We start from the raw sequence: 11831 nt of genomic DNA on the forward strand, positions 1-11831 counted from the left end.
TGTTTAACCCCAGAGACACCCACCCTGCAGATAAAATCAGCATCCATTGGAAGTTCTATCCCCCCCCAGTGAGATACTCCCCATTGCCATTACTGGAAAATTAGGAGGCCATGGTACCCTCACCTCATGAGCACCCACATCACCTACACAAACACCCCCTTTGATTTCATTAGGTAGTTCAGGGAACACTCTTGGATCAACTGACCTTCTTCTGGGACTCTATACTCTATATATTTTCTATACTTGTTCCTCAGATGTCTGACAACTAGTAGTTCCCAGGTGCTGGCCCAAATTGGATGTGAACTCATTCAACATTGCACTAACTCACAACCCCTTAGTGATTCAGAGAGTGTGTTTATGTGTGACTTGGACCCCAAACAGCCAAAGTTACTTAGAAGCAGAGAGATTCATTAATAGAGGCCGTAAAAGAAGTCTTAAAGTAATTATTTAAGCACACTGATTTGTAGTATCAATATTATAATGGCGGCATTTCATGCAAAAACATCCAATACCACACCCTCCATCAGTGTCACCTTCCCACCACCTGTACCAATGAGACCACCTAGGTCTATCCCCGTTCCCACTACATCATTGTGCTGCTGTGAAAGACCAGTTCTCAACTTGTGCTGGCTGTTAAAATTTGTTTCACTAAGAGGCTATCCCAGAGGAGGGAGATCTTTCTGCATCTACACCTCTTTTCAGCTTAACTTGAATCATCATAAGCAGATCAGACTTTTAAACTCTTTTTTGAATGTGATGGGTGGAAAGACTGGGCCTGAAAAATCCTTCGAAATGCCAAACAGCAAAATTCCCAGTGAAACAAAGGAAGTTTGAGATTGTCTCCAGCCAAGGCCCAGCCAAGTCTAGGTATCTACACACAGCCACTTGCCTGCACCCTCTTTGGCTGACTGCAGCAGGGCTCGCTCTGAATCCAGTTCTTCTCTGAGTCTGAGGATATAAAATGAGAGAGGTATGTTAGAGCTCCTTGTTAGAGGAGTTGCCTTGCAAGCAACTGCCCTAGGTTCAATTCCCAGCATCACTTATGGTCCTCAATGAGCATTACCAGGAATGATTCTGGAACACAAAAATGTGGAGTAAACTCTGAGTTCTGAGCAAAGCTGGATAGCACCCTATCCTCACCAAAAATTACTTCTGAGTGAGTCCTAATATAAGTCTTGATCTATAACCTAATTTAGCATTATTGCACTGTTCCCTTGGTTGCAGAATTCATTCTGGTGCAAGCCAGTGAGAAACCAGGGGCACCCCTGAAAGTTGGGGGTGTGTCTAGTGTGTTGTTGGGGGGGGTGTTCCTTTGCAAGCCTGACACATGCCCTTGAGCTAGTGTGTTGGTTTCTCAAAAGGTTCTCAAACTTTAACTCAAAAAAATAAAGACAGCACACCCAGTAAAGCTCACTTGTGAAAGGACAGGGTATCTGGAAACCATTTTAGAGAGAATTTGGGGTGGTGATTGGGAGTGGTGTTTGCAGGCAGCAGATAACTCTGAGGAGAGATTCTCAAGCAAATTATTGTCAAAGCAAAGGCAGGGGCATTGTGGGTACAACTGCAGTCACAAAGCAAGGTCAATATCATCTCAGAGATGTCAGAGACACTGCAGGTGCATTTACAGCTACAAGCAATCCCAGGTCCTGCACAGAGCCTGGGTGGGGCAGCTATGACTTGGATACTGGGAAGGATTCCGCAGGACCCTTTGAAAGAGAAAACTGCATTCCTACATAGTGGGAGGGACTAGAGGTGGGACTGAGCTAAAGTAAATAATCATAAGTGAGAGAATATTAGTAACCAGAGTTATTAAAGTAAACAGACTAGCAAAACACAACTAGAGCAATTGTTGAAGGGAATGGGTCAGGTAGGTAGATAGAGAAATGGTCTGAAGATTTGATAATGGGGACAGTAAGACACATTGTGATGCTCTACTTTTCAGCCCTTGCTGTTTTCTAAGCCAGTGGCAGATCAACAAACTTGATTTTGGAGCAACCCCAGAAGCTCAGAGGTCTTAGGAGAGTCTCCTGCCAATGTGGGGTGGTGCTAAAGTGCTGGGGAAGGTGCTATGGTGATATTCAGGGGACCATGTAGTGCTGTAGTTCAAGTTCAAATCCCTCTGCAAGCCTGACATGTGTCCTTAAGCTAGTGCATTGGTTTCTCAAAAGGTCCTCAAACTTAAACTCAAAAAATAAAGACAGTCATGAAAGGTTTGACTTAGTACATTCTTACTTAGCATGAAACTCTTGAAAGCAGCAGAGAGCAAATGCCTGCCAAATTTTCCCCACACTGTCCCAGAGTGGCCAGCAGGGGTCACAGGACTGGCTAAACAGTGTGCCTCACCTAACTATGCAGATAAGTATGCATACATGCATGAACATGGGTAGATGGAAAAACAGGTATATAGTAGACAGATCAATAAGCACATATGATAGAGTTGAATATATGAAAGATAAAGATATACCTCTCTATTCATATAGATAGATAGATGGACAGATAATAGAAATATGTGGATGACTAGATGGATATATGGATGAGTGGATATGGAGATGGTATGATGGTAGATGGTATGATGAAGTAAAAGCAATAAATGATAAGCAGAAGCTAGAGATGTGCAGATTAATTAAAGATAGAAGCATGCATTCATGCACACTAGAAAATACACATGAGTAAGTAGATAGATATGAATTAATTGAGGCTACATGAATGTAAATGGGTATAGAGGACAGACTTAATGATCTTAGAGGGATGGATATGCTTGCCCCATAGTTGTAAGACATTATAAACTGAGTCTGCTCCTAAGCTGAATCCAATCAGCCACTAGCCTCACTTGTCATTGTGTTCCAGTGCTGCTTTGAGGACCTTCACAAGGGCCTTCAGCTCTTCTCTGGACTGGCCAACTTCCTCTGTCTTCAGGGTCCTCGACTTCATGGCCTTGACATGGGCCCGCAAGGCCTAACAGGACACAGCCACCGAGGGGACAAGCAGAGGACAAGGTGAGACAGTTCCCTTGGAAAATTCAGATGTGCTCCAGACAACTGGAGTGCAGCACAGGTTGGGGGGTGGATGTGGGGGAGATGGGGAGGAGAGAGGCAGGGCAGGGCAGCAACTGATGTGTGGGGATTTCCCAGCTCTGAGAACAGTCTGTTTCCAAAGCATCAGATTTAACCAAGAGATTGCAAAAGTCCTGGGGTTTTACTCCTGGGCTGTTTGAGTGAAAAGTTCTGGTGAACAAAGTACTGGTTGCCAGAGCTGCATTAATTCTTGTGAAGAAGTTGAAACAATAACTCTATTAATATATAGGCTCAATTTAATTATATATTCACACATATGTAACCTAGTAATATCTAGTATACATGAACATACAATATGGTTATATATGAACATACAATATATTGATAAATCTATATAAGTTTATACACACATGGTAATGTCAAACATATGTATAGGTACATTATGGTAAATGTAGACATATATAGTATGTATACACCCAATCGATGATAAGCAGCATATATGTACTTGCAGTGTGGCTGTATAATGTTAATGCACACACACACACACACAAGGTGGTGATATCATGATGCAGCCATATTATTTACAGTGTGGAGAGACATGGGGTTAACCCTGGGTTGGAGATCAGTCTCTAGAACAGAGACAAAGCTCCGGTGTATCTCGGCCTGGGGAATACCTGCCATTTGAGACATGGGCATACATTTCCTTCTTTATTTCTAAAAATTATCCAGGAGCAAGGCAGACCCATGCAACATTTGCTCATTTCTGTCGAACAAATCTTATTCTGCTGTTCATGGAAGGCTCAGAGTGAATCCAGATCACTGGGGTTAGCGAAAGGGCCCCTAGAGCTCTTCCCAGTAACATTCTGACCATTAAAATCAGAAGAGATACTCGGCCTTCCCTTTGTGCCTTGGGACTGTGAAGCCCAGTGCCACAGGACTTCAGCCCCTGTGCTCCATTCTCTTAAGGATGGGGCATGCTTGAAGGTCTTTTCCTTTCTGGAGTAGTTTCAAGAACACCTAAGACTGAGCACTTACGGGCAAGAGAAATAGTGAAGTGGGGAGGGGAGAGGAAATTTGCCTTACATATCGCCAACTTGCCTTCAATCCTCAGCATTCAATCCTGCCAGGGTGATCCCTGAACACAGACAGAGGAGCAAGCCCAGTTTAGATGTGGTCACCCCAAAAACTAAAACCAAAAATTGGAGCCTATGTTAAGTAACCCACTCTAAATTGTATCTTGCAGTTGGCGAAGTCTAGCCCATGCCTATTTCCAGCCCCCAAATTTAACCATGCACAGGTCCCAGGGTCCCCATTACATGAGCCCTAATTTAAATTCAGAAAACATGGAAAGAGGAACCAGAGAGTAGCGCAGGGAAGATGCTTGCTTTGCATACAGGTGATTCCAGTTTGATTCCTGGTACTTGAGTATATGGACACTGTACCCTGTAAAGTGTGATCTCTGGGTATAGACTAGGCGTGAGCCTTGAACACTGCCAGGTGTGACTCAAAAATGAGAAAAATGGAAGGGAAGGAAGGAAGGAAGGAAGGAAGGAAGGAAGGAAGGAAGGAAGGAAGGAAGGAAGGAAGGAAGGAAGGAAGGAAGGAAGGAAGGAAGAAAGGAAGGAAGGAAAGGAGGGAGGAAGGGAGGGAGGAAGGAAGGGAGGAAGGGAGGGAGGAAGGAAGGAAGGAGGGTAGGAAGGAAGGGAGAGGAAGAGAGAAAGAAGGAAACAAAGAAAGAGAAGGAAGGGAAGGGAGGGAGGAAAGGAACGGAAGGAAGGAAGGAAGGAAGGAAGGAAGGAAGGAAGGAAGGAAGGAAGGAAGGAAGGAAGGAAGGAAGGAAGGAAGGAAGGAAGGGAGGGAGGGAGGGAGGGAGGGAGGAAGGAAGGGAGGGAGGGAGGGGCGGAGGGAGGGAGGGGAGGAAGGAAGGAAGGAAGGAAGGAAGGAAGGAAGGAAGGAAGGAAGGAAGGAAGGAAGGAAGGAAGGAAGGAAGGAAGGAAGGAAGGAAGGAAGGAAGGGAGCTTGGGTAGGGATGTAGGATACAATGTATAGCCCTACCTGCCCATCTCCAGGAACTGCAGTACGTGTTCTCTGCCCTCCTGCCCTCCAGCCAGCTAAGCCCCTTGTAACCTCAGCCATATGGTCACAGCCAGACTCTGGTAGGCAGAAGGTTCTGCAGCTCCTGAAATAAGCAGGAGCCAACAAGGTGTTACTCTTGGGAGTCTATCTTACCTGGTACCTGGGGATTGGCTGAGAGTGCAGGAGGATCATCATGTAGAGTTCGTACTCATTCTGGAAGGAAGGAAGGAAGGGATGTCAGGAAAAGGATTTGTCCCATAGGAAAGGGTCAGTGCAGGCAGTGTGACCAATAGCAGCTGACATCATCCTTGAAACATTAAAATGCTCTGTAGGGTGTAAAGCTGTGCACAGGCCCAAATACAACAGCTTCTCCCTCTCCTCTTATCCAGTCTGCATAAGTGTTGGTGATGCTGAAAAAAATATGCTTGTTGCTGTGCCCTTTTTTTTTACTTTTACTTCCTTTTTCTTTTTTAATAATTTATTTGCCATTAGAAACAAATTATGGTCAGCTATGTCAATTGTGTGAAACAGGCTCTTTAAAGAAATTAAATCAAATTGAGATAGAGAAAGAGAGAGAGAGCAAGCTTGGGGCAAGAGATAGTACTTGCTGGATACTTGTCTTACATGCAGCCAACCCAGGTTTGACCCCTGGCATCCCATAAGGTACCCTAAGCACTATCAGGGGTGATTCCTGAATGCAGAGCTAGGAGTAATTCCTTGGCAGCATGTGGTGTGGCCCCAAAACCAGAAAAGATGAGAGAGAGAGAGAGAGAGAGAGAGAGAGAGAGAGAGAGAGAGAGAGAGAGAACAATCAGCATAATAAATAGTAAAAAAAAAAAAAAGAAAAGAAAAGAAAAGGTGGAAAAAGTCATACGGTATCTGAATACATGATTTCCCTGAATTCTGTTAAGGGTCAACTGTAGTCCTTGGAGCTGACCCATCACAGATGCCCTAAGCTCCTCCCTGTTTCTCTGAGGGACTGGTTAGAGACGGCACAAGGCATCCTGGGTGCATTCCAACTTCCAAGAAGTCCAAGCTCATCCCAACATCCACACTCCATGAGCATTTGTACAAGATGGCCCACACTGCTTTTGATCATGGACACATCCGGGTACAATGGAGGTGAGTGTAAGGGAACTGGCAAGACTGGCTAAAGTTGACCGAGAAGTCTCCTGTGGGATTCTGGTCACCTATGTTTCTGTATCACTCTCAAGGCCCAGGTCTTTCCTCTGCAGAACAGACATAGTGAGTCTCAGCAGCGCATCTGGGAGGAGGACAAGTGTAGATAGGGAGCACTCTACAGGGCTCTCAGCTAACCTGGGGAACCCAAGATGTCTTTGTCAGTCCCTGTTACCTTGATCTCTTGTAGGAGGTCCCCAAAGATTAACGAGCTCTGGCAGATGGCATCAAAGATCTCCCTATACACGTGCAGCCTGTTGAAGTCCTGTCCATCACATGTGCAAACCTTCTGCAGCCCCTGGGGGGGTTGGGCAGAAAGACCCAATTCAATAATGTTCTAGTTTCCTTATAAATTCTTTCTCAGGGTGAATGATCAGAGGAACACAGGACTCCATGAGGGTCCTGCCCACAAAGTGCAGCCCAAATGCTTCCAACCAGAGTTCAGGGCCTTTCCCTGCTGTGTCTTCAAGGCTGTTTCCACATTCTTGCTTCCTGCACTCAGAAATCTCCTCTGCCACCCACCCCAGGACATCGGAGGCCCTTCTTTTCTTCCAGTTCTCTGAGCCAGAAGCTGCATTGAGGTTTGAATTTTTACATCATACAAGACTGCTAAGTCTCCCCTGCCTCCATGAAGATAGCCCCCATTTGCTTTTGTTTGTTGAATTTTGCGGAGACACCCAGTGATGCACAGGGTTCCTCCTCATTCTGTACTCGGGAATTGCTCCTGGCATTGCTCTGAGGATAATATGGGATGCCCGTATCAAACTCTCTTCAGCCTCGTGGAAAGTAAGTGCCCTCCCCGTTGTAGCTCTGACCCCAGTGTTCCCATTTTTGTGTATCTTCATTACTCTGGTCAAGCTACTTTCACTGCACATTCTACCTTCCATCTTCTGTGGACCCTCAGGGGTTTTGAGCAGCAGCATTTCTCCTCCAGGACCCTTTTCAGCCATCCTTCCCTTCCGTTCTGGCTGGTGTCAAACCCAGTCTCCATGTCTTCCTCACCCTACACTCATCTCTCTGCACTACCTCAGGCCTCATGTTAGTATGTGACCCTTAACTGACCCATTTTCACTTGGTCTTTCACTTCACCCTGAGCCACCTAGATTCTTCCAGTGTGTCCTGGCCAAGGGTACCTTCTACCAGAAATGCCAAAACAGAGGAAAAAAGAGCAGACAACCCCCTACCCGCCCTTTCAAAACCTCTCATCTTACCTCTTCCAGTTTCTTTTCTAGGGCCGAAACCATCTTGGCCCCAGTGAAGTCACTGCTGAGACGGTCCTTTGTGGCCAAGACATCTCTCTGGAAGTGGAGGAACTGCTGGTACTGGTCGCATTTGGTGACGCCAGCCAGGTAGGAGCTGATATACTGGTACTCATCTCTGCCTGGGCATTGCCCACTCTGCTGCTTCTTCAGGACCTTCATCTCTGGCCACCTTAGCTCTTCCCTGTGAGACCTTTCAGGGGACACTGCTCCCAGCCCACCCTCAAGGATAGGAGCCTCCTTCTCCTCCTCTGGAGGGTGGGGGGCTGCCAGAGGTGCAAGGTTCAGGTAGCGAAAGAGCCGGGTACCCTGGGTCTCTGGGGGAGTCACTGCCGTGTTGAGGGTGAAGTGCACCAGGGCATCTCGCATCTGTTCCACCTTTGGAGAACATGGTGGCCTGGGGCTGCCTCGCCCAGGCCATGCTGACTGGGCATTAGCCCAGTAGGATACTTTCTCTCTGTGGGGCTTGTAGAGGTTATTGGGGTTTAGGTGCCCAGATGTGTACAGGCAGACATGGTCCTTGTGCTGCCGCTGGAACTTGTTGAGAAGTTTCCGGAGGTTGCAGAGAGTCAGGATGCCTGGTGTCTCGCAGTGTCTCCAGTGCAGGTAAACTGGGCAAGGAAGATGAAACTGGGTATGGAATATGCTCAGAATGACATGGTGGGAAGGTCAGTCAGGATGGAGTCTGCATATTGCCTATCAGGACCATGGAGTCAATCATGGAGATAGGCAGACAGATTCCGTCATGGACAGACTGACATACACAGACTCCAATATGACAGACTTGGGTACACATGGTCACAGACACAGACATGGGCTTAGGCAGAGTCTCAGAAACATGAATGACAAGCATGAGCCCAGTCACCTGACTATGAACTGGGAGTGAGAGGCAACCAGGCACCTGTGCCCAATTACTTGTCAGAAATCACAGGACCCCAAATGTAAAAAGAGGGGTGGGGTGTGGAGTCCCAAGGACTCCTGGTGCTCCCTCCCACAGAAGTGCTTGGGAGGGAGATACTCTAAGAGCAGGAATTGCTTGTAACCTATAAAGACCTGCCATAAACCTTCCTGCCTTCCCAGAATGCACAAAGAAATAATACTTATCACAGAGTCATCAAAGATTTTAGGCCACATTTTCCTATAAAACTATATGTGAAGTTTTATGGGTAGTTGGGCTAAACCTGTTTGTATTCAGAATTTAATCTTGATTCTGTGCTCAGAGATCACTACTGGTGGGTGCTCAGGGACCCACGAGGGAAGAAGCCTAGGTCAGCTGTATGCAAGGGCAGTGCCTTACCCCCTATATTGTGTTGCTGGCCCAAATGAAACTTTTAAAATTATTATGTGGGTCTCTGACAAAAACAAATCATGGAGATTATGTGAAAAGTTGAGTCTACATTGTATTTTCCAATATTTTTACATGACTGCTTAGAATATTTACTAATGTATTGGATTGGGGTGATGTTGGATCTGGTGATGCTAAGGACTTACTTCTGGCTCTGAACTCCTGGCTATAATGGGGGACCCATATGAGGTTCCCGGTATCAAATTCAGCTCAACAACTTGCAAGAGAAATTCCCTATCTACTGTGCCATTGCTTCAACTCCCCTGGTTTTGAATATTTTGTAATTTTTTTTACTCCCCTAATTTGGGAATTTACCTACTTCTCACTTCCTCCCAGGACTATTTTATGGAAAGAAAAATTTTCCCACCTAAAAGGGCCCTCAAGATGCTGCAAAAGTGCTTAGATAGAATGCTAGAGATTCCTTTCTTTCTCCACTATGCCCATGGAATCAATGTCCAAGTTCTCTCCAGTGCAGGTACTTCTCTCTTGCTTAAACTTTTCACTCAAGGTAAGCAACAGTGATAACGGGACCATTGTGATAGTAGTGGTGATCATAGTGATGACAATGATAATAGCAATGGTGATCATGTGTCATAGTGTCATGATGATAATAAGTGACAACAATATTGGTCATGTTAATAATGGGAATGGTGATGATAAGTGATGACTATAATCGTGATAATAGTAATAATAATAGTGATAAATATGACAATAGTGATGAGTGACCCCAATAATAGCTACAAACTCTAGGCTGTGGTGCTCTCAGAGCTAACCCTATATTGCCAGTGCCCATGTACCTTATGGACCACTTTGCCACTTACAGAGGGGCTCAGGTGGGAGAGAGCTCCATTGTGCCTGGGGCCTAGATGACACTTGAATTGGCTGAGACTCAGACTACAGTGCTCAGGTTCAGCACATCTGAACCAGGCCTAGGGAACCCTGAGTAGTGGTAATAGCAAAGTGTGGCTCTGAGCCCAGAATCCAAGGGCCTCCCAGCTCTGCCTTCCTGGAGCACCACCCCCCCAATCCTCCTCCAATCTAGGGGAAGACAGCAGCACACAGGGCCACCCAGTCCCCCACGAGACCTACTTGGGGTCCCGCACTGTGGGGGGGGGGAGGATTCAGGATTCAGTGGAGCATGAGTTGCAGTGTGGAAAGGAGGCAGCCCCGACCCATCTCCTGGTGGACACACAGGAAGGTTGAGTGTGACACAAACACCAATACACACATATTCATACTCACATACTCATCACATAGACACACACACAATTACACATTCATGCTCACACATTCACTCACTGCCTCTCTCCCTACACATTCTCATTTTCTCTAAAGCAGTAGGTTTGGCTCTGCAGCCACCAGATAGATTGACCCTTCCTCATGTTCTTCCTCACACCCACCTCATACCAGGCAACGGGCCTCAAACAAAAACAAACCCCAAAGTTTCACGTACAGTCCTCCTCTGAGTCTTGAGCCATGTCTGCCTCCCATGACCATTGATTGCAGTTCCCAGAGGCTCTGCTGTTGCTGTGGAGACCACAAACATTCTGAGGTGCTGAGAACAAGGGTGGGGCATAGGGGAACCAACCACCCACCAATCACAGGGGTTCTAGAAGGTACTGCCTCCTGCACTCTCAAATGCCTCCAATATTGTCCCACTTCTAAAACGAAGTCCCATCTGGAATTTAGACAAACAACACAAGAGTTAGAGAAAGAGAGAGTATAGCAGGGAATCAGCATTTCATGCACAAATCTAACCCTGGTTCAATACTTGGCACCAGGATTCCCTGAGCCCTGCCAATAGTGAGTTCCAGAGCAAAGAGCCAAGAATGAGCTCTGAGAAAAAAGCAGGCGTGAACCCTGAGCAGAGCCTGGAATGATCCCCAAGCACAGAGCCAGGACTAAGCCCTAAGCACAGAGTAGGAGTAAGCCCTGAGCAAAGTCTAGAGTGAGCCCTGATCTCAGAGCCTGGAGTGAGACTCATCACAGAGCCAGAACTGAGCTCTAAGCACAGAGCCAGGAATGAGCTCTGAGCACTGCTGGTTGTGGCCTGAAACCAAACACACTGATAAATTAATGTTTAATTTTTTTATTGAAACCAATGTGCATTACAAGTCTTTTACAGTTATATTTCAGGCACATAGTGACAGTGAATTAGTCAACCATCAGTGTTGACTTCCCTCCACCATAGTCCCCAGCATGCATCTCATCCCTCCACCCTTAGCTCTCTGGACTGCTAGTGTAAGAGGTCCATTTTGTTTAGCTTATTATAGTTTGGATCTCTTGATTCTATTGTCTTTGATTTTGGTTTATATATTTAGATCTCACCATTTTTTTTTATTTCCACTCAATGCTCCTGAAATGGTTTGTAACCTGGGTCCCATCCACTCATATTTTCTTTTCTCAATTTGTAGGAGGATGTAGAAATATAAAGTAGAACATAGATGATTCATGTTCTATGGTTCTGTAAAAATGGTTGAAGATCCTATCTAGAAGCTATAAATAAAATTTAAAGATCAAAAAAAAAAGAAGGAAGGGGAGAGGCAGATGTGAGGGTTTTTTTCCCCATAGGCACAATAAACATTAGGAAAATTAGAAAGGAATTCTCTTGGCCTAAGAGATACAGGGTGTCTCTACCCTTGAAGCATACTGTCATAAGACTGTCTATGGGCTCCGGGCATGTTAGGTGCCAAATCCCAAGGTCTATCTTTATGGTCTCAGGAAAGATTCTGCTAAGTCATGGTTGTAAAAGTCAGTTTTCTGTAATTAGAGATCTTGGTTTTGCACAGAGATTAGGGCAAAGCTAGGATAAAGTCTTTCTATATGGTTCCAAGAAAAGTTCTGCTCAGTGGTGGTGGTTGTAGTCAGTCTTCTGTAATTAGAGATCTTGGGTTTTGTATAGATCCTAGGATGGCATGTCTTCTGATTTCATCTATTAGGTGGTAGAGCAACCTGTCC

At 45.8% G+C, this 11831-nt stretch overlaps 1 protein-coding gene across 1 annotated transcript in view; it reads right to left on the bottom strand.

Annotated features, from left to right (window-relative positions):
- Positions 1-10351, bottom strand: part of C18H6orf118 (chromosome 18 C6orf118 homolog) — a 30827-nt gene extending 20476 nt beyond the window's left edge. Inside the window, exons 1-6 of the mRNA XM_049765220.1 lie at positions 10327-10351; positions 7481-8139; positions 6445-6567; positions 5244-5303; positions 2831-2955; positions 890-948 (exon numbers count right to left, since the gene is read on the bottom strand). Of these exons, the coding sequence (XP_049621177.1) occupies positions 890-948; positions 2831-2955; positions 5244-5303; positions 6445-6567; positions 7481-8139; positions 10327-10351 (1051 nt within the window). The remainder of the gene's footprint in view (positions 1-889; positions 949-2830; positions 2956-5243; positions 5304-6444; positions 6568-7480; positions 8140-10326) is intronic.
- Between the last annotated feature and the right edge of the window lie 1480 nt (positions 10352-11831).

Source organism: Suncus etruscus, chromosome 18 (genome assembly GCF_024139225.1).
Source record: "Suncus etruscus isolate mSunEtr1 chromosome 18, mSunEtr1.pri.cur, whole genome shotgun sequence".
NCBI lineage: Eukaryota > Metazoa > Chordata > Mammalia > Eulipotyphla > Soricidae > Suncus > Suncus etruscus.